Source organism: Hemibagrus wyckioides, linkage group LG03 (assembly GCF_019097595.1).
Source record: "Hemibagrus wyckioides isolate EC202008001 linkage group LG03, SWU_Hwy_1.0, whole genome shotgun sequence".
NCBI lineage: Eukaryota > Metazoa > Chordata > Actinopteri > Siluriformes > Bagridae > Hemibagrus > Hemibagrus wyckioides.
Genome location: NC_080712.1, coordinates 3037855 through 3065145, shown reverse-complemented (window position 1 = coordinate 3065145; position 27291 = coordinate 3037855). Strand labels below are relative to the sequence as shown.

General features: G+C 39.6%; 1 protein-coding gene across 7 annotated transcripts in view; it reads left to right on the top strand.

The window, feature by feature from the left end:
• tenm3 (teneurin transmembrane protein 3) overlaps positions 1 to 27066 on the top strand; it is a 446382-nt gene extending 419316 nt beyond the window's left edge. For all 7 annotated transcript variants that reach the window (XM_058379176.1, XM_058379169.1, XM_058379160.1 and 4 more), the window contains 8 exons: positions 468 to 622; positions 12720 to 13594; positions 16910 to 17085; positions 17532 to 17767; positions 18524 to 18820; positions 21765 to 23376; positions 23648 to 23778; positions 24408 to 27066. In XM_058379176.1, the coding sequence (XP_058235159.1) occupies positions 468 to 622; positions 12720 to 13594; positions 16910 to 17085; positions 17532 to 17767; positions 18524 to 18820; positions 21765 to 23376; positions 23648 to 23778; positions 24408 to 25166 (4241 nt within the window). In that variant the 3' untranslated portion in view covers positions 25167 to 27066. The remainder of the gene's footprint in view (positions 1 to 467; positions 623 to 12719; positions 13595 to 16909; positions 17086 to 17531; positions 17768 to 18523; positions 18821 to 21764; positions 23377 to 23647; positions 23779 to 24407) is intronic.
• The last annotated feature ends 225 nt before the right edge of the window (positions 27067 to 27291 follow it).

Genomic DNA, 27291 nt, shown 5'->3' with positions numbered 1-27291 from the left:
CTGAATACAAGAGTTATTTTAGCTATTACTGTCCCCATAGCAACAAACAGATGTTTAGTAAGCTCTGGGTTTGGCATCTAACACAAACACACACACACACACACACACACACGGTAAAATATGATGGTGCTGTGTGTTTTCTAATCAGCTTGGAATTCAAATATTGTACACTTTGATTTTGGCCTTGTGTGGAAGAAAACATCCTGTATGTGTGTGTGTGCGTGTGTGTGTGTGTGTGTCCTCCATAGTCCTTTTACCCTCACAAATTATTCAGTACAGTCAAAGCAAAATGTGAATAATTCACAACACACACTTTCATCAAGACCTGAAAAATGCAGGGGCAAACGTAACACGTGTAGCTTCCCTATGAGTGTGTGTGTTTGTGTTTGTGTGTGTGTGTGTGTTTTCCGACACGTATATATACATATATATATATATATATATATCTGTCACCTTTCCTCCTGCAGGCATTGCGGTGGATAAAAACGGATTAATCTACTTCGTTGATGGGACGATGATCCGCAAGGTGGACCGCAATGGCATCATATCAACACTGCTGGGGTCAAACGATCTGACCTCTGCACGACCGTTGACCTGTGACACAAGCATGCATATAGGGCAGGTAGGTGTGACTCCTCCCCTTATTTTATTACTCCCCACATCATTTATTATAGTCTTAGTTAGTTTAGATCATAATAAATAAAATATAAATGATACACTACACTTTATAATTGAAGGTCAGAGTTATAATGAGTACACACACACACACACACACCCACACACACACACTACATAAATGAAAAAGTATGTGTTCACAATAGTTTGCAATAATAATGTTACATAACCGCTAAAAAACTGCAATAATTATATAAAAATATTTTCTCTGTAAGACAGTCATGATGTGTATACATAATACACAATACACTTATATAACAATGCATAAAACAATAAATAAATACATTTCATATCATATTTGTAAGCTGTGTAAAAATATAAATATTATCTATTATTATAAATATAAATAAATAAAATAATTATATTGCAATGCATTATGTAATTGAAAATTATTATTATTATTATTATTATTATTATTATTATTATTATATTCCATATAAAGTGTTTATAATATATAATTATTCACAGTCATACATGAATACAAAGTGTTCCTAATCATATTTTTAATATATTTCATGACATTTGATTTGTGATATATTATTTTGAGAAATTAAATAATTAGATATTGATATTTATAATTATAATTATTATGATAAATATTTGCAGTTGTTCCAGTTGACTCAAAAAAATACAGAAAAATTCTGAGTGAATATTTCAGTTTAATGCTCTGTAAAAAAAAAAAAAAAAAAAAAAAGTGACAGACAAATCAGTTATAAAGATATCTTGAAGTCTTGAAGTCAGTCCTTTTTTTTTATTTCATTTTACTGTATTTATCTATTTATGTGTAGTTTTTGTGTGTAGTTCTAGATCGAGTTAAAGACTGGACAGAAGTGTCGGTGTTTAATTCTATACATTTTTATCCACTGATATTAAACTCCAGTGAAATAAAGAGCAGACGGACACAGACCCGTGAACCGAGGCGTCTGGCTTTCACTGTACTTTATATAAAATAAGTCGAGATTCTTTTTTTTTTATTGAAATCATAATGTAATGTGATATTTTATTATTATTATTATTTTTTAAAAGCATGTGACACGAGTTCCAGTAGGAGCCGGCGAAGTGAAAACCCCCGAATCACGGGCGAGTTAAAGCGAGTCACTTTTACGGCAGTATGCATAAAACATTGAGCTAAACGCACGGCGTTCCCTCGGGCCTCGAGACGATGTCATTACGGTGGCATTATTCTGTCATTACTGTGACCAGCGCCAAAAACGCACAAATACTATGTTTATTTGAATGCAGTGTTTATTACAGCTTTAATATTTGATTCCACTGAAAATAGAAGCTCCTGTGTGTGTGTGTGTGTGTGTTATAGGGAATATAAAAAAGCATGCCGTTTTTATTATAGCACTTATTTATATGCTGAAATGGGCGTCGTGTAATACAGTAATGACGTTATTAATCAGATATTTTACAACCCAGAGCGGAGAAGAATAAAGAGGCGTGAAGCAGTTGTGTATATTTCTACATGATATATATGATAATGAACCTCACACACACAAATATGTCTTGTTGGTTAAAATAAATACGTTCCTGTTATTCCTTTTGTCCTATGGGCAAAAACTCTTTAGATTGGTTCTAAAATATAGATTTCTGAACAATCAGCTTTACTCCAATAATTAGAGGGGGGAAAATAAATAGTGGAATAAAAACAAATATTAAAAAAGGCTGCGATGCAGGAGGTGTTAAAAAGATAAAAACAAGAAATCAGAAATCTTGTACAGTCTTGTGAGTTCAAATCTCAGCTCCACCAAGCCACCGGGCCCCTGAGCAAGGCTCTGTTCAATTGTATGAAATGAGATGAAGTCTCTCTGGATAAGGGCGCGTGTTAAATGCTAGACAATGAAAGAGCTTATGGAGCATCTCATATATCTGGCTTTTTAAAATCTATCAGGAGAGGAGAAGGAAAGAATTTCCTGAACGTTAGAACAGCATGAAGGCCATCATTAACAAATAGAGTATACAGAGCACAAGGACATCACTCCATCGTTTATAAAAGGAGAAGATTATATATTAATTATATATAAAATTATATACATATCCCCATGTTCGACTATAATTTATTTATATCTATATTTTTTTATCTACAGAAAATATTTACATACCTATTTATACCTTATTCATCATTTACAATGATTGACTTATTTATTCGTATTGCCTTGACTGCAGTTGTTGTGTGTTTTATTTTTATTTTATTTATTTATTTTTACACACTAATTTCATTTGTTAAAATGGTTGTACAGTTTGCACCACATTAGACGTGAATTGCTCTGTAAGGACTGCTCTAATTTCGCTCTGCTCAGTAGAGTGACAATAAAAGAATCTTGAAGACAAAAGCTTACCAGCGAGGCTGCCAAGAGACCTACAGCAACATTAACAGAGCTGCAGGAAGATCTGATCAATTACATTCGAGCTCAATTAAATCACCTCAAGCCACGTGGCACAATCCCTTCTCATCAAATGAGAGCAATTCCAAAAGGTTTAATAACCCCCTCAATTTAAAAAGGATGTGATGGTGGTCGTGGTGGTGACGGAGGTGGTGGTGATGATGGTGAAGGTGGTGGTGGTGGTGATGACGGTGGTGATGATGGTGTTGGTGATGATGGGGATGGTGGTGGTGATGGTGGTAGCATCACGCTTTAGAGCTGTTTTCAGGAGCTTTTGATAAAGGTAAAGAATGTACTCTATATCTTGATAAAGATATCTACAAATATAGTCGATTTTCGTGAAAGCCTCCAGGTTTCTGCTAGTCAAATGAAAATAAATTTCACCTTTCAGCATGACAATGACCCAAGAGCCCACATCCACATCAACACATGAACGACTTCACCACAAACAGATCCCAGTTTCTGAAAGAGCGAGCCAGAGCTCAGGTCTGTATCACACTATAAATCTGAGAGGTGAACATCTCTGGGGCGAGCTGAGCACAGCTTACTGTACCTTCTGATGGATCTCCATCGGTTTTTGAAAGAAAGAGTAGGGAAAAAATATCACCAAGTCAAGATGATGGAGTTTTACTCAAGAACACAGAGTGGAGGAATCACAAGCTGCTTCCACAGACTCAGGGGTGTGAATACTTATGCCACAAGGTTATCGTGGGTTTGTTATTTTTACCCTAAAAAGCTAGAAGAAGTTCTGACACTGATCTCGGTTTCATTTTATTACATCACAAAAAAAAACCTGCCATTCTAACAGCAGGGGTGTGGAAGGTGTTAAGGCCTTCTGCATCGTTTGTGTTCCTCCTCATCATCATCATGAAGGAATAAAATTAATATATTTATTTAAATAAGGTTCACAAATTTACATACAGATATCATTTCATGGGAAAAAGTCCAAACTATGGCTAAAAATATGTGTATTTAAACTGAAAACGCATATAAACAGGCTACAATCCCGTGTATCGGATCTCACACACGTACACACACACACACAGAGCAGGATATTGTTCTCTACACTGACATTATTAGACACTAATCTGCGTTTCTCGGAAATTTAAACATACGGAAATTCAGTTCAGAATGTTTTTTTTCCTGACAGGACACACACACATGCGCACACTCGTGTACACACACGCGCACACGCATGTGTACACACACACACACACACACACACATGCACTTCTCCCTTTGTATGGCGGTGCTACAGTGCCCCCATCTGTCCGTTCTAAAATAAAAATAATCCTCTCCATCAGTTCAACTCTGTCCCTGATAAAATGAAATGAAATAAAATCTCAGCGTGACGATCGTCCAGCTCCGTCTGATTAGAGCTCGCTGGTGTGTGTGTGTGTGTGTGTATTTTTTTTAAATTGGACGATGTTAACTCTCACTCCAGCACTTGGAACGTGTGAGAGTGTTGAAGTGGGCTCATTAAGAGGATCACACTTAGCCTTCAGGAATCGTTCATTATAATGTAGAAACATGGCAGTGTCTGGTGTTCACATGAATAAAGCAGGACACGAGCTGCAGGCGGGTGAAACGCCGGGGCTTCACACAACTCACAATTCTTTATGGAAGAAGAAAGCAGTTTTTTTGTTTGCTGGGAAACTAAAGATTACGACTAAACACCAGTTTGTCGACGTACCTCTTTTTTTCCCGTTAAGTGTCTGTGGCGACATTTGTGTTGATTTTTGGTTTCACACACAGGTCACTTTCCACCGTCTACACACAGAAACGTGTGTAAATGGTGTTTTCTATAGACGGTGTTTATTATAGAAAATGTTTTTTAAAGATGGTGTTCAACATAGACAGTGTTGTCTAAAAACAGTGTTTTCTATAGATGGTGTTTATTATAAGAAAGTGTTTATTATAGTGTTTATTATATATGGTGTTTTCTCTAAATGTTGTTTATTATAGTGTTTATTATAGTGTTTATTATAGTGTTTATTATAATGTTTATTATAGACAGTGTTTGTTATAGACTGTGTTTATTATAGTGTTTATTATAGACAGTGTTTTCTGTAGACTGTGTTTATTATAGTGTTTATTATAGACAGTGTTTTCTATAGACTGTGTTTATTATAGTGTTTATTATAGACAGTGTTTTCTATAGACTGTGTTATTGTAGTGTTTATTATAGACAGTGTTTTCTATAGACTGTGTTTATTATAATCAGTGTTTATTATAGACAGTGTTTGTTATAGACTGTGTTTATTATAGTGTTTATTATAATCAGTGCTTATTATAGACAGTGTTTGTTATAGACTGTGTTTATTATAGTGTTTATTATAGACAGTGTTTTCTATAGACTGTGTTTATTATAGTGTTTATTATAGACAGTGTTTTCTATAGACTGTGTTATTGTAGTGTTTTCTATAGACAGTGTTTTCTATAGACTGTGTTTATTATAGTGTTTATTATAGACAGTGTTTTCTATAGACTGTGTTATTGTAGTGTTTTCTATAGACTGTGTTTATTATAGTGTTTATTATAGACAGTGTTTTCTATAGACTGTGTTTATTATAGTGTTTATTATAGACAGTGTTTTCTATAGACTGTGTTTATTATAGTGTTTATTATAGACAGTGTTTTCTATAGACTGTGTTATTGTAGTGTTTTCTATAGACTGTGTTTATTATAGTGTTTATTATAATCAGTGCTTATTATAGACAGTGTTTGTTATAGACTGTGTTTATTATAGTGTTTATTATAGACAGTGTTTTCTATAGACTGTGTTTATTATAGTGTTTATTATAGACAGTGTTTGTTATAGACTGTGTTTATTATAGTGTTTATTATAGACAGTGTTTTCTATAGACTGTGTTTATTATAGTGTTTATTATAGACAGTGTTTTCTATAGACTGTGTTTATTATAGTGTTTATTATAGACAGTGTTTTCTATAGACTGTGTTATTGTAGTGTTTTCTATAGACTGTGTTTATTATAGTGTTTATTATAGACAGTGTTTTCTATAGACTGTGTTTATTATAGTGTTTATTATAGACAGTGTTTTCTATAGACTGTGTTTATTATAGTGTTTATTATAGACAGTGTTTTCTATAGACTGTGTTATTGTAGTGTTTTCTATAGACTGTGTTTATTATAGTGTTTATTATAATCAGTGCTTATTATAGACAGTGTTTGTTATAGACTGTGTTTATTATAGTGTTTATTATAGACAGTGTTTTCTATAGACTGTGTTTATTATAGTGTTTATTATAGACAGTGTTTGTTATAGACTGTGTTTATTATAGTGTTTATTATAGACAGTGTTTTCTATAGACTGTGTTTATTATAGTGTTTATTATAGACAGTGTTTTCTATAGACTGTGTTATTGTAGTGTTTTCTATAGACTGTGTTTATTATAGTGTTTATTATAATCAGTGCTTATTATAGACAGTGTTTGTTATAGACTGTGTTTATTATAGTGTTTATTATAGACAGTGTTTTCTGTAGACTGTGTTTATTATGGTGTTTATTATAGACAGTGTTTTCTATAGACTGTGTTTATTATGGTGTTTATTATAGACAGTGTTTTCTATAGACTGTGTTTATTATGGTGTTTATTATAGACAGTGTTTTCTATAGACTGTGTTTATTATGGTGTTTATTATAGACTGTGTTTGTTATAGACTGTGTTTATTATAGTGTTTATTATAGACAGTGTTTTCTGTAGACTGTGTTTATTATGCTGTTTATTATAGACAGTGTTTTCTATAGACTGTGTTTATTATGGTGTTTATTATAGACAGTGTTTTCTATAGACTGTGTTTATTATGGTGTTTATTATAGACAGTGTTTTCTATAGACTGTGTTTATTATGGTGTTTATTATAGACAGTGTTTGTTATAGACTGTGTTTATTATAGTGTTTATTATAGACAGTGTTTTCTATAGACTGTGTTTATTATGGTGTTTATTATAGACAGTGTTTTCTATAGACTGTGTTTATTATGGTGTTTATTATAGACAGTGTTTTCTATAGACTGTGTTTATTATGGTGTTTATTATAGACAGTGTTTTCTATAGACTGTGTTTATTATGGTGTTTATTATAGACTGTGTTTAGTATAGTGTTTATTATAATCAGTGCTTATTATAGACAGTGTTTGTTATAGACTGTGTTTATTATAGTATTTATTATAGACAGTGTTTTCTGTAGACTGTGTTTATTATGGTGTTTATTATAGACAGTGTTTTCTATAGACTGTGTTTAGTATAGTGTTTATTATAATCAGTGCTTATTATAGACAGTGTTTGTTATAGACTGTGTTATTATAGTGTTTATTATAGACAGTGTTTGTTATAGACTGTGTTTAATATAGATGCTGTTATCTAAAGACAGTGTTTATTATAGATGGTGTTTTCCTACAGAGAGAGTTGTGGATGTTCTGCCTCCACAGCGTTCCAGTAAATGAGCTGAAACTAAAGTACAGTGCAGTAGAATGATCTCATTAATATAAACCTGTTATAGAAAATTAATCAGCAGTTCTTTCAGCAGTTCTGTGGTAAAAACATGTAACTTTTTCATTTTACAATTTAACTTATTTATTATTTAGACATCAGTGTGTACAACTCCAGTCAGGTTTTCTATCACACTTTGCTCGAACGAATTAGCGGTGTGTATTGGAGCAGCTTAGCGAATAAAGAAAAGCAGCTTCACACACGTTTAGGAATCTCTCAGCCAATCAGAGCGTCGTATAAAAAAAAATCAAGCCCTGTAGGTGTGTGGGCGGAGCCTCTGCACGCTACGTCATGAGTATATCCTCGTTTTTGTCTCATGCTCGTCAAAGCGGCGTGTATGGGATTAGCGGCGGTAGACGAGGACGCAGGTGGACACTGGAAGCTCAGTCGTTTTGTCTTTTGGAGCTTTCAGACAAATGATGGATGATGTTTTTATGTTTCTCATTGCAGGACAGAAGGTAAAGTCTTATTTCCAGTACAGTCATCTAATATTTTAAGATGAACTTCATATATCCTTGTCCATTTCAGCTTTCAATAATAGCTGCCATGAAATTGTTTCATATAACATGCCGGGCTGCGTTTCCCGAAAACACACCGCATTAACATTTCCTGAATCATTTAAAAAAAAAAGTATTGAAAACGGATTGCAACACTTGTGTGAAACTTTCCCGTGTCCTACTTATATTTTAACTCTATCACACCCGCGGTACGCCGTCTCTGCTCTCCTATACCTGCACCTAGGCTTCTTGCTTTATTATTTCATTCTGTTTCGCTGAAACTCCTTCCTGCGGCTTTGGTCTTTATTATTTCAGTTGATCTCGTCATTATAAAATGATGTACTCTATAGATAATATACTCTATAGACTGATATTTACTGTATATGTACCAACTTCAGTTTTTACTCTGAGACTATTTGAGCTCACGTGTGTCTGAAAAGTCTCAGTGATGTTCCTCAGGCTCCTGAGCGACACTGATACTGCAGAATTTAAATTTATCCCTAATGAGCAAGCCATGGTGCTGAGAAGAAACTCTCTCAGATGATACGAGGAAGAAACCTTGAGAGGAACCAGACTGAAAAGAGAACCTCATCATCCTCATCATCAGGGTGACACCAGAGAGTGAGACTATAAATCATTACTGTAGAATAAGTGCAGTGGTGTAGCCTGGAGATTCTCACTGTAAACTCCTCCCTGTGTTTAAATAGATCGCTTATCCAGCTGTGCTGTAGATCAATCCAGCATTCCCTCTCTCCACCTCTCCATCATTCCACCACTCCCTCTCTCCACCTCTCCTTTTATTCCACCACTCCCTCTCTCCCTCACTTAGTTATCCATCCATTTACAAGTGAATCAGCATGAGAAAGTGACTCAATTCTGGCTGGTCTCTGACTTAACTCTGACTCAACTCTGATTCGACAATCACTCTGGCTCGACTCTGACTCAAATCTGGCTCAATTCTGACTCAACTCTCACTCTGGCTCGACTCTGATGCTGACTCGACTCTGACTCAACTCTGGCTTAACTCTGGCTCGACTCTCACTCTGGCACAACTCTGACTCTAACTTGACTCTCACTCTGACTTGACTGGAGGAAGTGAATCAATCATGCCGTGTGTGTTTTGTAGATGAACTGAAGCACACAGCTCTACAGAGCTCCACAGCAGTGTTGTGTGTTTTGCAGATGTCCCAACATGCCACCACACTGACTTCCTGTGTCTAAAGGAAGTAAGTCAGCGTATGGAATGGAATCGGGGCTGTGGGGACGTTCCATGGCGTCTATAAGCACGAGTCCTGCAGTGAGAGCGCTGAGTGGAGCTTCACGTTGTAAACCCTCATAAGTAGCAGATTATGAGAGCTGAGCAGCATATAAAGAAGAGATAAGTGAACTTGTGCGGTGTTTAATCTGCGGATTAACCATCCTCCAGGAGCATTAAAGACCACCGCCTTCAGAACAGAAGCTTTGTTACAGTGCGGAACAGGGGAAGGTGCTCCGAGTTAAAAAGTGGACATGGATAGCGACCAATATTCATGCAGAACGTAGCACAGTGTGACGTGGTACAATAAGAGGATAAAAAGCATCGCATGCTGGTTTTAAAAAAAATACAAAATTGACAAATCACTGTGGTGTAAAAGAAATGAAATATATGTTACTCCGCCTCATCACGACACCCTGTCGATCCCGCTCTACTCTCTCTCTCTCCTCATCCGTGCCCTGGAGTGTGTTTCTGTCCCCAGCGTCCATCAGCCTGAGGACCCTGACCCCGTGTTAATGGTCAAACAGTGTTAGCAGTGAAGCTGAAGTGGATCATGTATAATGCAGACGCAGAAGACCAGAAAGCTTTTATTTCTACAGCATTAGTGTTTAATGTTCCTGCAGGAGAGAGAGAGAGAGAGAGAGAGAGAGAGGAAATTGAAAGAAAGCAAAGACAGAAATCAAACATAAAAAGAATATGTGAATTAGTGAACAGAGTTAGGAGAGAGAGAGAGATTTTTTTTTCATGATCAGGGGAACGTGTGAAGTGTCGCTTGGTGTCACAGGAACAGACAGAGAGGAAACATGATCACGACTCCTTTTAGTTAGATTCCACTTTGTTAGCTCTCTGATGAATCTTTCCTTTTTCTCAAGCACAGTTTTATTATTTCAGGAGAAGCAGATGATCTCACACCATTCTGCTCTTACACTGACTGCTAAAACCACCTCCAGCCCCTCCTCCTCATCCTGCTCCACCTGTGCACTAGACTCCTCCACCTCACACCTGCCAACAGAACATCCTGCTCCTTCATTCCCTCACTCCACCACTCCTTTTCTCCTTCACTCTACCACTCCTTTTTTCCTTCACTCCACCATTCATTCACTCCATCTCTCAACAACTCCCTCTCTCCAACGCTCCTTCACTCCCTCAATACACTGCTCAATCTCTTCTTCACTCCAACTCTTCTTCTCTCCTTCACTCCACCTCTCCCTCTCTCGCTCACTGAACTATTTACATATAACATAGCAGTTTATTTAATGAAACAGAAAGAAAAGGACAAAAAGTCACGAAAATGGGCAAAAGACCACAGTGCACTCCACACATTCCCTTCGCATTCACACATGTGGGGAGAGAGAGAGAGAGAGAGAGAGAGAGAGAGAGAGAAAACATGGTGGAAGTATAGAGAATAAAGTTAGAGAGATAACAAGAGATGATACAGAAACAGAGAAATGGAACAAGCAGGAAGAGGGCAAAGGAGCAAATATATAAAGAGCTGGAGATGAAGAGAGTGGCGCGTGAGAGTGCATAGGACAGAGAGAGAGAGAGAGATAGACAGAGAGAGAAGGAAAATAATACAAGTAAAAGAAAAAGAACAAAACAGAGACAGAAGATCAGCGACTGAGTAGTTAACAAAGATGAGAGAGAGCGAGAGAGAGCGAGAGAGAGAGAGATGTCATTATAAAGCCCTCTGGTGTTAATTGTAAGTGAAAGGACTTTCAGCTTGATTCTCATCACATGTGTAGTTTGGGCTAATTGTGCTTTAACCACACAGCTGTTCCTCCGTCTTAAACACTGCCTCACTGCCTTTACGCTAGACTCTGTTTTAGCAGAATTACTGACAAGAAGGTTGTTTTTCCTTAACAGTTTACCTTTTCACACAGTCAGACAGATTAAACACTACAGAAGTGATAGATGTTGTCACAGCAATCGTCATCAAGCCTCCTGATTGGTTGGTTCAGATGTTTCTCAATCCAGTGAGAGCGAGCCATCTAATCTAATAATAAAATATAATAATCATTTTCTACTATGATCATGTCATTAACTGGACCTGTGTGGTGGGTGGAGCCATTAAACTGGCCAATCAGATGATGACATGCTGTAATGGTGTCTGATACAGTTCAGTTCAGACTAGTAACAGGACTGGACTTCTGTCAGGACGCTTAGTTATCCGTCCATTTCCAAGTCAATCAGCATGAGAAATTGACTCTACTCTGACCTCTGGCTCAACTCTGACTTGACCCTGACACAACTTTGGCTCGTCTCTGACACAACTCTGACTCGACTCCATTGCACGAAGTGAATTAAACATGCAGTGTGTATTTATTAGATGAGCTGAAGGACGCAGAGCTCTACAGCAGTGTTGTGTGTTTTGCAGATGTGGATGAGCGAACAGATAAATAACAGCTGGATGTGACACAAAAGGTTTCAAAGTAGAGCTTTATATAATTATCTAATCATTAATTTAGCCCTGGCTCGGTGTTCTCTGTGCTCGGATGACTTTAGTGATTTCTACGTGCACTTAATTGGTTGAAAGTGTTTTTCAAGGACGTTTTCAGCCCTACACACACCCTTGTTTTTTTCTTGTTTTTTGATTCGTTTAATTATGTGCAGTAGGAAATCAACCAGAAAACGAATCAGGAGAAAATTTCACTCTGATTCAGACCTAGCAAAGAGACTATTAGCGACAAAAGTGCCATAAAATCCTCGTTAAAAAGGATCCGCATCGATACCCAACGCTCAAGATTTTGCTTCTGCTTGTTGTTGTTGTTGTTGTTGTTTATCCCCTCTGGCAGAAAATAAATGACCCAGTGACAGTCGAATGAAATAAAGCATGATCCCGCATTGTATTAGAGCTCCAAAGTAAAGGATTCTTCTTCATCAGTGTCACAGAGACGCTCCAGCCTCAGAGAAAGAGACGGGACGCGGGGACGAGAGGAATTAAAACCCGCACTCACTATAGGCCTTCTTCCTTCCAAATGCTGAGAGATGGAGAGACTTAAACACACACTCGCTGTGGCATCATTTAATATCATCTGTTCTCATCCTTTATATCTTTCACCCCGTCGGCTTCTCCTATAACTCCACAACTCGACATGGGAAAAGATGAAAAACAGAAAGAAAAGTGTTCTGGAGTCAGATTAGCTGGCAGTAACATCACCAGTGCAGCCGTGCAGCTAAAAGCGGTCACGTGACCAGCTAATGCTCGGCCATTTCAAACACCGGTCTTCTGTAGGATCAACATATGCTGGAGTTACAACATTTTATCTCAGACATGATGTTCTAGTGATTTAGCGAAAAACAAAAGTTCAAAAGTTTATGCTAAATGTGTGTGTGCGCGTTCTGTATTCCGATCACGTATCTCTGACATCTGTGCTGCATCTCATTTCCCCGCAGGTGCGTTTGGAGTGGCCAACAGACTTGGCCATCAACCCCATGGATAACTCGATTTATGTGCTGGACAACAACGTTGTTCTTCAGATCACGGAGAACCGGCAGGTGCGCATCGTAGCGGGACGTCCCATGCACTGTCAGGTTCCAGGCATCGAATACGCTCTGGGAAAACGTGCCATCCAGACCACCCTGGAGGGCGCCACTGCCATCGCCGTGTCCTTCAGCGGCGTGCTGTACATCGCCGAGAGCGACGAGAAGAAGATCAACCGAGTGCGGCAGGTGAGCACAGACGGAGAGATCACGCACCTGGCGGGGGCGCCATCCGAGTGCGACTGCAAAAACGACGCCAACTGTGACTGCTACCTCACGGGAGATGGCTACGCTAAAGATGCTAGGTTAAACGCCCCGTCTTCGCTGGTTGTTTCCCCTGACGGAACTCTTTATGTTGCCGATTTGGGCAACATTCGTATCCGAGCAATTTCACGGAACCGCCCGCCTCTGGCCTCGTCCGGGTTTCATGAAGTGGCCTCTCCAGCGGCGCAGGAGCTCTACATATTCGATGTGAATGGAACGCACCAGCACACCTTGAGCCTCGTCACTGGGGACTACTTGTACAACTTCAGCTACAGCAACGAGGGTGACGTCACCGCTGTCGCGGACGGCAACGGCAACACACTGCGCGTCCGCCGAGACCCCAACCGCATGCCCGTGCGCCTCGTTGCCCCCGACAACCAGGTGATCTGGATCACCATCAGCACCAACGGAGGTCTGAAGACGCTGACGGCGCAGGGACAGGAGCTCACGCTCTTCACCTACCACGGCAACAGCGGCCTGTTAGCCACCAAGAGCACGCAGATCGGCTGGACAACCTTCTACGAGTGAGTCCACACACAGCTAACACACACTCCAGCCAGAACATCCGGTTCAAGTTCCTCAAACAGAACCTGGTCAAGTTCATAAACTAGAACTAGCATCACATCAGTTTACAAATAAATACTTGTAGAACATAATCTAGAACCAAATGAACAGATTTACAGACTGCAGGAAATTACAGCATTCCAGGAAGAAATACTTAAAGCATTCATAAATATTTATATATTATATATTATCCTGTACATTTTAGGCAAAACTTAAAAAAAAGAATCTAAAAAGAAAAAAAAACTTGCACATAGAACATGAATAGAAATAAAATGGTTTCACATCAAATGCTTAAAAAGTAGAACATTCCACAGTGTCTATTAATAAAAAGTAAAGCTTAGAACACCTTCATACAGGAGATTTCCGCTAGAACTTAAACACACTCCACATGAAACATTAACAGAAATCGTTCTGGATAAAACTCTAAAAAAATATGTGCTTTTTGTTCGAGTGAAATATTAATAAAAACTAAAGTTCAAAAATTTACATTTCAGGTGTGAATATTGCAGGACCAAATCTTAACAATGAGGAGATTTAAAGAGAAATATTAATACAAAAAAACCATTAAAATATATATTTTTTAAATCTATTTTAGAAATTAAACTTTCACAAAGAACATTACAAAAGATTAGAACAAACTTTTTAAAAAAAATCAAACATTAATATATTAATAAATTCAGAACATTTTAAGATAAAAAAGAACATGGGCTCCATCGACCTGTGGAGTGTTTCAGTAATGGGGAGAGCGCTGTGTTTCCTGACTCTCAGCGTGTGCAGTGGTGCATCATGGGTAGATGGTAGATCACACACTGAGCATTGCATTCGATTCATTAGAGAGTTTCGTTACAGCTGTCTCAGATAATAGAAATGTGTAGAATTTAGAGCTGGCTTTTGTTGGGTTCATTTCAGCAGGTGGAAGTGACGTGGATTTGATTTTGTCTCAACTGAGAGTCTGGAAAATCTAATCAAGCCCTGGATCGAGTAGATTTACAATAATTACATTTACAATAATTACAAATTACATTTACAATATTTACAATGATTACAATAATTACATTTACAATAATTACATTTACAATAACTACAATAATTACATTATAATAATTACAATAATTACATTCATAATAATTACATTGAAATTAATTCCATGTTATTGGAATGTGATCTTTTTCCCAACACAATTTTAATCTTCACTCCATTGTATAATCAGTGTTGTACCTGAAAAGCACTTCTCTAAACCACCAACAGCTCCAACTCCAACACACACACACAGGTTTAAGGAGGTATATTATCACTCCTAGTGCTTTGTGACACTAGATTCATTCCAAGTCTTTTATATTTTAGCTCCAGATACATGAACAGACTAAAATGACCTGTACAGTGGTGACTGGCGGAGACTCTGCTGTATGTCCAGTTCTGTCTCCTGTCCTGCACTTCTTCTGTTCTGCTCTTTTTAGCGACCGAGCCACAAGCGTTAGCAATGAATAATACCTCATACCCGGCAAACATCATCTCAAAGTATAAATGAGATTTATAGTAAGCATTGAAAATGTTTCACGGCGTGTATACACCATCGAGATGGACATGTTCGATCTGAGCCAGAGAAATCACAGTTGTGCGATGGAGCTTGTGATGTGAGAGTGTAGTGTCTGGAAATAAACTTCGGTCATAAATGAAAGATGTGAGGAGTCGGTAAAATCTTCTGAATCTGGGCTCTGCTGCTCTCTCCATCTGCATTACAATGACATGGATTTATATCCAGCATGTGCTGTTTACATACAGAAAGAGAGAGAGACAAAGGGACAGAAATACAGAGAGAAAGAGATAGTTACAGACAGAGACAGAGAGATGGAGAGAGGGAACGAGCGAGAGAGAGACAGGGACAGAAAGACAGAGAAAGAGACAGATACAGACAGAGAGACGGAGAGGGGGGGGGGCAGGAAGACAGAGAGACAAAGGGAGAGACAGATACAGAGAGATGGAGAGAGACAAAGGGAGACACAGAGAGAGAAACAGATACAGAGAGACAAAAAGACAGAGAGAGACAGATACAGACAGATACAAAGAGAGAGAGAGAGAGCAGTTATACTGTAGATGGTGGAGTGATTTTCTGGAAAGCGAGACTTCCCCAGAAGATAAAAACATCTGGAGTCCTGTATCAGCGCTGATCAGTCTCTGCCTCGGAGCTTAAGAGGTTTGTGTCTGGTCGGTCTCGCTGGTCTTTAATAGACGATTCGGGGTGATATTTTTCATCCTCACAAAGCTGGGAGACTCTGTGATCCCATCTGATGTGTATTAAGCAACGCTCCCGTCATGGGATGTGCTGTTAAAGCGGCTCGGTGTCCGTTTCAGAACATTCGGCGTCGTGATGCAGCCACATGACAGCAAAAAACTGGAGTTCTCAAAAAACTGTCATTTAATCCCAACATGCTCACCATGAGAGCGAAGGAAAGGAAAAAGAGGTGCTGCTGAATGTGCCACATCTCCAAGAATATGTGAAGTGTGTTCTTCTGGGCTAATATGAACATGGTGTGTGTGTGTGTGTGTGTGTGTGTGCACATGTGTGCAGAATTAGATTAGACCCATCACTGACAGACGGCGCTTTCTGGCTAGCTCTAGGTTATAAAACTAATCTCATTTTTAATGGTGCTTCATCTTTCAACAGCAGGATTTATTATTCACTGTGTACAGGACATGCAGGAATTTCACTCAGCACATCAGCCAAAGCACACGCAACACACGTGCAACAACATATAAACTTCAAAAAAACACATTTATGCATTAATCATACACACACACACACACGTACAATACGCTGCAGTCTTACAGGAACCGAATGCACTCCTGCTGTAGCAGATCCCAGTAAATAAATTCAGCTGAAGATGTTTAGTTAAGCTTAACATTTTTTACAATGTTCAGAGAAGGAAATATCTTTTCTAACGAAATCTGACACCTGAGGTAGAAAGTGTGTAATAATGTCCCGTATAGACCAGCCATGCAGATTCTTTTCAGGGGAAAGTAGTTAAAAGTTGTCAGACGTCACCGTATATCATCATAGACTCATTTGCATATTAATTGAGGCATCATGTTTATTTGCATATCAGAAACTTTTTGTGAAGAAACTCGGTAATTAAAATAACAGACTGGAACAATGGTGATTAGTGATTAGTCGTCAGGAACAATAGTGATCAATGATGAGGACATCAGCTCACTCGGATTTATGCTAGCAGCTTTCTAACATTTTTGTTGTGTGTGTGTGTGTGTGTGTGTTGCAGCTACGACAGTGAGGGAAGGCTGACCAACGTCACCTTCCCTACAGGAGTTATCACCAGTCTGATTGAGGAGATGGACCGAGCTCTAACGGTGGACATTGAAACATCCGGAAGAGACGATGATGTCAGCATCACCACTAACCTCTCGTCCATCGACTCGTTCTACACGCTGGTACAAGGTAATAGATCAGATTACATCAGATGTGTTTTATTACCACAACTGACTGCAACGTTCATAAATACCCTAATATCACAGGCTTTTACTCCTCTTATACCACAAGTTAAACTTATTAAAGAACTTTTTAACTTTAAATAACACTAGCTGTAAACACTGTCTCCCTCACCAGCCTCTTTACTATCTCTCCTCAAGCTAATAAGCCCTTTACCTCTGAAAGCCCTGACACTGGAGACTCCTTCCATACGTTACACAGGCATCTCCTAATGAATGAGCTGTTACTATAGAAACCAGCACATTAGTCGTAACTAGTGATCTGTCATGCAGCCGGACCCGAGAGAGTCCAGAATTCCATGGTGCCGTGGTATAAAACAGAGGCGTTTGGAATAAAGGATGAAGCGACGTTGTTCTCCGTTCATGACCCGCTAACTCTTTATTGTAATCTAACAGATCAGTTGAGGAACAGTTATCAGGTGGGCTATGACAGCTCTCTGAGGGTCATTTACGCCAATGGCATGGACTCACACTACCAGACCGAGCCTCACATCCTGGCGGGAGCAGCCAACCCTACGGTGGCCCGGAGGAACATGAGCCTGCCGGGAGAAAACGGCCAGAACCTGGTGGAGTGGAGATTCAGGAAAGAGCAGACCAGAGGCAAGGTCATAGTGTTCGGACGCAAGCTCAGGGTGAGCGTGACTTCTCAATCTGCACTCCAGCCTGACTGAGAGCCGTCAGGAAGCTAACACATAACACAACCACGCCAACACCCAACCACGCCAACACACAACCACGCCAACACACAACCACGCCAACACACAACCACACTAACACACATGTACATGTGCTCATGCTGAAAAAACCTGGAGCTACTGACTTTCAAGAAACCTGTCTCAGGTCTAATAATGGTTTAATAATAGTTTAATAATGGATTAATAAAGGTTTAATAATGATTTAATAATGGCTTAATAAGACAGTGTTAGTCTTTTGATGCCATGTGGAACGAAAACTCTTTTCCTAAGTGTGTTTAGACTTCTGGTCGGTTTATGTGAAGTGAAAAGAAAATGGTTTACCTAGCTGAAGAAATTCACACAGCTTTTGGTGTTTATTAACCGGTGTGAAGGTTAGTTTGTGGAGCAGTGATGTGTGCTAGAAATGAGAAAGTCAGTCTTTTGAAAGGAAACCTTCAGGCATTTCCATCTTCCTGACTTCTTTCATTAAGCTGCAAGGTCTAGAAAGTACAAGAAAGGTGTAGTAAGTGTTCTGTGTAAAACAGTTATTTCTTTCTTTCTTTTTTTCTCTTTCCCAGTGCCATGTTTTATCCAGATATCCCAAGCATCTCTCGTGATCTTGTACCAATGTTAATTTAGTAAAGTGAAATGACGCAAATGTGCTTCGAATCTTATTCCGGTCTGTATCCGGTGTTGTTTCATTCCATGTTAAAGGTGAACGGAAGGAACCTGCTGTCGGTGGATTACGACCGGACTCTGAAGACGGAGAAGATTTACGATGACCACCGTAAATTCCTGCTGAAGATCGTGTATGACGCGGCGGGTCACCCAGCGCTGTGGGTTCCTAGCAGTAAACTCATGTCCGTGAACCTGACCTACTCCAGCAGCGGCCAAGTGACCAGCATCCAGCGAGGGGCGACTGTGGAGCGGGTGGAGTACGACAGCCAGGGGCGCATCATCTCCAGAACCTTTGCTGATGGCAAGTCATGGAGCTACACTTACCTGGACAAGGTGAGGAGTCCAAAATGTCAAACAAATGCTTGGATTGGATAATGATTAGATGATCACCAGAGCTAGGAGACAAATGCAGGGAAGATAAAAAAAAAAAGTTAAATAAAAAATGTCCACTAAAAAATATCATATTAAAAAATAAATAAATAAAAAATCCTATTTAAAAAAACAAAACAAAAAAAACTGTGATTATTAGGAAAATATCCTGTAGTCGTTATCCTAAGAGAGATTTACTGTGATCATTTTTTTTTTGTTAAAATATTAGTTTTAATAATTTTGATGAATTATTTTGTAAAATTATTGTTGATAGTTATAAATTTGTTTAGATGATAGAAATGAAAATATGTTAAATAAAAAGGAAAATGGTTACAGTGTGGAGCAGAGTTGGATTAGTGCAGCTAAAAATAAATAAAAAAATTATTTAAAAATTAAATTAATAGCGCTTAATAGTATTGGTATAAACAAATCATAGGTGTTTTATTATTATTATTATTATTATTATTATTATTAACTTATGCCCTAAGAATATTTAGATAAAAAATTGTCAAAATAAAAAAATAATTTTTAAGTTTATTAATTAAATTTGTTAGTAAATATATGTACATACAAGTATGATGTACTATTACTTACTAACAACCATTTATTTAATTGTTTTATTTATTTAAAAGTTTTATTTGGACTATTTTTAAATGATCATGTAGGACACTTCAGTCCTTTGTGTTAGACTGGATGTTAAACTCTGACACTGCAGTAAAAATGTTTCAGTGTAGAATGAATGTTACACCATCATGAAGCTGTGAAAACACTGAAGCATGGAGGAGAAAGTGTGTTCAGTGACCTTCCAGAGCTGATAAAGTTTATCTGTGAAGTTGACGCCGGGTCGTGTGAGTTCAGGAACACGCTCGTTTGTAGTCAGCAGACTCCATCGGAGCTTTGACTGGAGCTCGCTGTGACCACGGCGCTCAGCTGGAGATTTATCAGAGGTGCTGACTTCTTAATTTCCCTCTAAGGATTCAGAGGACACACTAATAGTCCTGTGCCAGCATCCCAAAATAACAGCCAAAGGAAAATGTGTTTTATAGGACAAAGACCTGGATGTACTGCAGGTTTGCGCATTTTCCTTTGAATTATTGAGACTTTGTGGATCCCATGTTTGCTGTGGAGAGAGGAGGAGAAGAAGAAGAAGAAGAAGAAGAAGAAGAAGAAGAAGAAGAAACAAAAGGCTGTTTGCGCAAGGCACGGCTTTAGGAGTGCTGTAAAGAAAGACTTATGGGTAAAAAAAAAAAAAAAAAACAACCCTCAAGGGAAAAGTCAGGGTTTAAAGGCCAAAGAAGGAAAGAACAGAAGAAAGGAGAAGTGGGGTTAAGTTTGTTAAAATTCGGTGAGACAAGTTCTGACTTCTTATTTTAATGAAATAAACAGGAATTATTGTGCAGGTCTGTGTAAAATAGATTTTTGTAATTTTATTGCTTTTCTGTTTATTACAGTGGTGCATCCTGCATGTCCAAAAAAATTTGGCTAATAATAATGACAATAATAATAATGAACTAAATGTCTCTTAACAACTATGAATCCCACAGTCTTAAATTTACATATAATTTTTATATTTATTTTAAAGTTTTCTTTTTTATTTTACATTGAAAGTTCTTTATTCAGATTCCTATTGCTCTTCCAGTTCTACGTATATTTTAAACAATTCATTTTTAATCCCATTTTAAAAATCATTTGTAGCATGAACTATACAATTATAAGTATCGATTCCTAACAGCTGCTTTTCCTTTAACGCTCGTCACCACACAGCTGCATGCGAACACACGACGAAGCCACAGATTAGATTTTCCAGTGTGAACGTGTTCTACCTCATCATTAACTTAATGGCTCTGAGCCTGGAAGGAGAAGACTATAAATTTAGTTAGGCTGATCGATACATGCAGAGGTTAATCAATAGCTCGTTAGGCTGCGCTCGTTACACACACCGGCCAGGATTTATATCAGAGCGATGATGTCCGGGTAAAAAATGGGGTTTGTAAACTTGAAGAGGTTAGTCGTGTTTCTTTCGTCTGTTCCTTAAATCTTTGGGGCTCCATCAGGTTTCTGTCAGAGTTCTTCATCCTGGTCACTACAGAGCCTGTGATTTTTAAACAGCAACATTTTTTTGTGTGAAGGAAATACTAATGCGGAAACACTCCCGATGCCTGAGGATGCTAAATAACATCATCCAAATATAATTTGAAATGAATATCAGAAGAAAAAAAAAATCCTGGGCAGATTTCTGTTGCGCTGCTGTTGTTTTTTTTTGTTTTTTTACTTTCACAGCAGAGCATGAATTGAGGAGATTTGAAGAAAAAAAAAAAAGGCAAGATAAATGATGTCGGGAGTTTTGTTGTTGGCTTTGTGTAGCAGGCCATACAGCTAGACTGGCTTATTTATCATTGCTATTTATGCTGTCCATCAAAACCCCCACAAACCGGCTCAGAATAAACATGAGACCTCTTTCGATCACAGATCACAGCCGAGTTGCTGAGTAGGTGGTTTTAGCATACATCAGACGCTTATTAAAGATTCTGTTTGCGGTTGTGCAAAAAAAAAAAAAAAAAAAAAACAACAACAAAACGGCGACTTCTCAACCACAAGAGCATCAGGCTTATCCGCTACAATATGTTGAGAGGGTTATTACCTGCTGCTTCACTAAGTGATTATGACTTTCACCCAAGCTTACTTTATGAGATAAGTGCAGAGGCAAAGGCCAGTAATTTCAGAACACTTCAGAATTATGCATCCGAGCGTATTAAAATGTGCTGCGTTTAGAAAATGAGGACTCAAAGAGACCTCAATTAAAGGAGGAAATCAGCACTGGAACTGCATGTTAATACCTGTCTTTGCGCACACTTTGCATTTTAAACACTCGTTAGAATAATTAATTGCTTATTTCCTTCATTTCCAGTCCATGGTGCTGCTGCTCCATAGCCAGCGACAGTACATCTTCGACTTCGACCTACAGGACAGGCTCTCTGCCATCACCATGCCCAGCGTGGCGCGTCACACCATGGAGACAATCCGATCCATCGGCTACTACCGCAACATCTATCACCCGCCAGAGAGCAACGCCTCGGTCACCGTGGACTACAGCGAGGATGGTCAGCTCCTTCGCGTGGCACACTTGGGCACCGGCCGCCGCATCCTCTATAAGTACAGAAGGCAGAACAAGATCTCAGAGATCCTGTACGACAGCACACGTGTGAGTTTCACGTACGATGAGACGGCCGGCGTTTTGAAGACGGTGAACTTGCAGAGCGAAGGTTTTATCTGCTCCATCCGATATCGTCAGATTGGCCCACTAGTGGACAGACAGATCTTCCGATTCAGTGAGGACGGCATGGTTAACGCCCGCTTTGACTACTCTTACGATAACAGCTTTCGGGTCACGAGCATGCAAGGAGTCATCAACGAGACGCCGCTACCCATCGACCTCTACCAGTTCGATGACATCTCAGGCAAAGTGGAACAGTTTGGCAAATTTGGTGTGATCTATTACGACATCAATCAGATCATCTCTACAGCAGTCATGACATACACTAAGCACTTCGATGTCCACGGGCGTATCAAGGAGATTCAGTACGAGATCTTTCGCTCCCTCATGTACTGGATAACCATACAGTATGACAACATGGGCCGCGTCACCAAGCGCGAGATCAAGATCGGACCTTTTGCTAACACCACCAAATACAGCTACGAGTACGATGTGGATGGTCAGCTGCAGACCGTTTACTTGAACGAGAAGATGATGTGGCGCTACAGCTACGATCTCAACGGCAATCTTCACTTGCTTAACCCGGGTAACAGCGCCCGGCTCACGCCGCTCCGTTACGACCTTCGAGATCGCATCACGCGCCTCGGTGACGTACAGTACCGGATGGATGAAGACGGATTCCTGCGGCAGAGAGGCACCGAGATCTTTGAGTACAACTCCAAAGGCCTTCTGGTACGAGTCCACAGCAAGGCCAATGGTTGGACTATCCAGTATCGCTACGATGGACTGGGGAGGCGACTGGCATCCCGTAACAGCCTTGGCCAGCACCTTCAGTTCTTCTATGCCGATCTGAACTACCCTACACGCATCACCCATGTCTACAACCATTCCAGCTCGGAGATCACCTCGCTCTACTACGACCTGCAGGGCCACCTTTTTGCCATGGAGATTAGCAGCGGAGAGGAGTTCTACATTGCATGTGACAACACTGGCACTCCACTAGCTGTCTTTAGCAGTAACGGGCTACTGCTTAAGCAAGTTCAATACACTGCTTACGGAGAGATCTACTTTGACTCTAACCCTGACTTTCAGCTGGTGATTGGGTTCCATGGAGGATTGTACGACCCACTTACAAGGCTCCTTCATTTTGGAGAAAGAGACTATGACATTCCCGCTGGCCGCTGGACCACCCCGGATATTAGCACCTGGACCAGAGTGGGTAAAGATCCTGCCCCCTTTAACCTGTACATGTTTCGCAACAATAACCCTATTAGCAAGGTGCACGATGTCAAAGAGTACGTTACAGGTAAGGACAAGTATGATTTCTTTTTTCCCCTGACCTCCATCTGTTGTCATAACTTAGCTGTCTATCTTGCCTAAGCACATTAAATAAAATATATATATATATATATATATATATATATATATATATATATATATATATATATATATATATATAAATAAAGTGACAAGATGTGTTATGTGAATATTTAAGCTGAATGCTCATGTGGATTTAAAAAATGACAAAAACAAACACGCAACAGTGCTTCATTTAAATGTCACGTGTCTGTCTCTAGATGTCAACATCTGGCTGGTAACATTTGGCTTCCACCTTCACAACGCCATCCCCGGATTCCCGATTCCTAAATTTGACCTCACGCAGCCATCACTGGAGATGAGAAAGAGTCAGCTCTGGGATGACCTTCCGGTATTTACAGCCTGCCATAATCTCTTATCACCGCTTTTGTTTGTTCTTGGGAGTCAAACAAGTGAAAATCCCATTCAGTACCCTTGAGTTTACTACACTTGATTTAACCCATCAGCTAATTAACAAGTCTTTCAAGATTTTAATTAGATGTGTAAACGCAACAGAGCTTAGGCCCTCCAGGGTCTCAGTTTGACACGTTTTATACACTTTTGCACTCAATTTTTCTCTAGCTTCCATAGTTAGAAAGTGTTACTTGGACTTGTTAGTTTTTCCAAGATTCACAAGCAGAGACTCAGAGAGGCGAGAGGAAGCTAAATCACCAGAGATAAACAAGAATTTAATGTGCAGTATGTGGAGTTAATTATGGTCCCATTATCCAGTCACCACAGGCCATGATAACGGTCCAGAATGTCTGTTGTTAAATATATTCTGATATCTTTTGTTTTGGTTTGCTTTGATAGAAAATTCTTATGTTCACACAAAGCGCTGTGATTATATTTGTTTCTGAAACCTGGGTTTAAAATAATTCTGCCTTCATCCGAGTCTTCATTTGTACTTCTGGCAGCCATTATAGAAAGCTCTTTTTGTTTTTTTTATCACTTAAGTGTTTTCATTTCCTGTTATTGCAGGCCATCTCAGGCGTCCAGGAGGAAGTGACACGTCAGGCCAAGGCATTCCTATCGTTCGAGAGGATGCCAGAAATCCAGTTTAGTCGGCGGCGCTCTGCACGGGATAAACCCTGGCTGTGGTTCGCCACCGTCAAGTCGTTGATTGGTAAAGGTGTGATGCTCGCGATCACCAGCAAAGGCCAAGTGGCCACAAACGCACTGAACATCGCCAACGAAGACTGTATCAAGGTGGCAGCAGTGCTGAACAATGCCTTCTACCTGGAAGACCTGCACTTCACGATTGAGGGTCGTGACACGCACTACTTCATCAAGACCAGCCTTCCCGAAAGTGACCTGGGGGCTTTACGACTGACGAGCGGGCGCCGCAGCCTGGAGAACGGTGTAAACGTGACTGTGTCCCAGTCTACCACCGTGGTGAACGGGCGCACGCGACGCTTCGCTGACGTCGAGCTCCAGTACGGCTCGCTGGCACTGCACGTACGCTACGGCATGACGCTGGACGAGGAAAAGGCGCGAGTGCTCGAGCAGGCCCGACAAAGAGCGCTAGCGAGCGCGTGGCAAAGAGAACAGCAAAGGGTTCGAGAGGGCGAGGAAGGTGCCAGGCTCTGGACCGAAGGTGAGAAACGCCAACTGCTGAGCTCAGGAAAGGTTCTGGGCTATGATGGCTACTACATGCTCTCCGTGGAGCAGTACCCCGAACTAGCCGACAGCGCCAATAACATCCAGTTCTTGCGGCAGAGCGAGATCGGGAAGAGGTAACAACTGGGTGCGCGGCGATGCTTTAGCTGGGAAGAAGTAACAACAGACTGCACTGTGCCTAGCTGCCTCTCTCGTTTACCATGTAGAAAAGACCTGAGATGAGCTCCGTATCCAACACATCTCACCCTCTGCAGCATCGAAATGAACTCCTTCTGAAAGCACTCGATAAGAACATTTAAAAAAAACTACTTTAGCTAGGTAGAGGTAACGGACTGTTACTTAGCTGACGGTTTTCTCGGACTGAAAAGAGAAAATAAAGTGAAGAAATGACTCGATCGCTCAGTACCGCCTCAGTTGCCTCACACTCTCTTGCCCCCGATACCCCTCTCTATACTGAATATACTCACTACTAGCCCCCCGACACAGGGTAGACAGAAGCTGCCTCTCTATGTTACCGTGTACAAAAACCTTGAGACGAGTTGCTCCATCAAACACGTTTCTTCACGCCGCAGCATCGGACAGACAAGAAAATTCTCTCCGAAGAACTCTTGATAAAAAAATTTTTAAAAACTCTTCAATCTAAATCTTTTTTGTGCTTTTTTTTGTAAAAAATTCTTACAGATGGTACGCTTAACGGATTAAAAAATGGGAGAAAAGAAGGAATGTGTTTACAAAACCACTGCACTCGGCTAACGGACTAACGTGTACAGAACAGAGCCTCTGGGTCACGTCGCTCATGCCGAAAGTTCTTCTTATCAGTTGAAAAAGAAAAAAAAAACAGTTTTGTGGATGTTTTGGGTACTGAGACGTTGCAGCCGTGAGAACTGAACCCCGGCACGTGATTCTTTACCGCTTCGCTTTCTTTTAAGGACTCTGTTACGATTCAAGTATTCAGTCGAGTCTGCGTGTTCAATGTCATTGCTGAACCAGCTGGCGGATGTAGAGTAGAGAGCAAAACAAAACTAAAAACTATATATCATAACTGGCCTGTCTTTTGACAAGAGATGTGAGAGTATCTTTATGGGGTTTTTTTTTTTTTTTTTTTAAACCTTAAAAAAAAAAAAAAAATTCCACTTATCCGTACATCAATATTAGTCTCAGAGAAAGTAATTTATGTACAGTGTTTATACATATACAAAAAAAACCAACAAAAAACAAAAATAAAACCTTACAAATATTGATTTCTTTTTTCCCGTCTTGTCATGCATTACTGTTTACACTTCATGAAGTTTAATATTTGATCTTATCAGAATTTATGGTAATGCTAATCGAAATAAAAATCAGCTGTACTATCTCATTACTCTGCATTTTCATCTCTTCCTGTTTGTTTTGCGCACTTTGTTTGTTTGTTTGTTTATCTCTTGGCTGGTTTCGTTGCTCGGCCGCTGTTTCGCCGTAATCCACGTTAAGATCGAGGTGCTGACTCTGCAGGATCGAAACAGCCTTTAGATATTGTTTAGTTAGAAATAAACCGGACAGGATCGTGTTGGAACTCAGTCAGGTTTTTCTCTTCTTAATTCTAATCAGCACTGAATTAATTCTATTTGAACGCAGGTCGAATTTTGATTAGAACCTAGTCACCACGCGCAGACGGTCAACTACACAAACAACTGACGCGACTCCTGAATCAGAGAATCAGAGCAGTGAACAAGTGAGGAAAGCAGAATAAAAAACAAACAGAGCATCTCACATTAAACTCTTTCGTTTCCATGCTAACTCCAGAGCGGGATTGTGGGTTAAAAAAAAAAACCAGAAGATCTGTCCAGAGTGTCCCTAGTTTTGCGCTTCATTCATATACTGTACATCGTCTCATGGCTGAAAACCTTTTAGTTCGGATCGAGTTATCTGAGGTGTATTATCGCTAAGAAGTCGACTTCTGAGACCTTTTACATTAAAAAATTGTAAAAAAATAAATAAATAAATGAATAAAAAATAAATAAATAGAAAAGAAAAAAAAAAACGAGAACGTTCTCTTTTAGGGTTGTTTTTCTTTTTGTACGGCGAAGCCTATTTTTCTATTAATATGTGAATGCAAAGGCATCTAAAAAGGAAAGGCGGTGTTCTCCGTGGTTTGGGAACTACTAATCCTCTCTGATCGCTGTGGTTTTTATCCGAGCGCTGTGCGTTTGGCTGCTCTGATCTGAGACACACTAAACTCTCCTGTCCTGATTTGACAATCCACTTC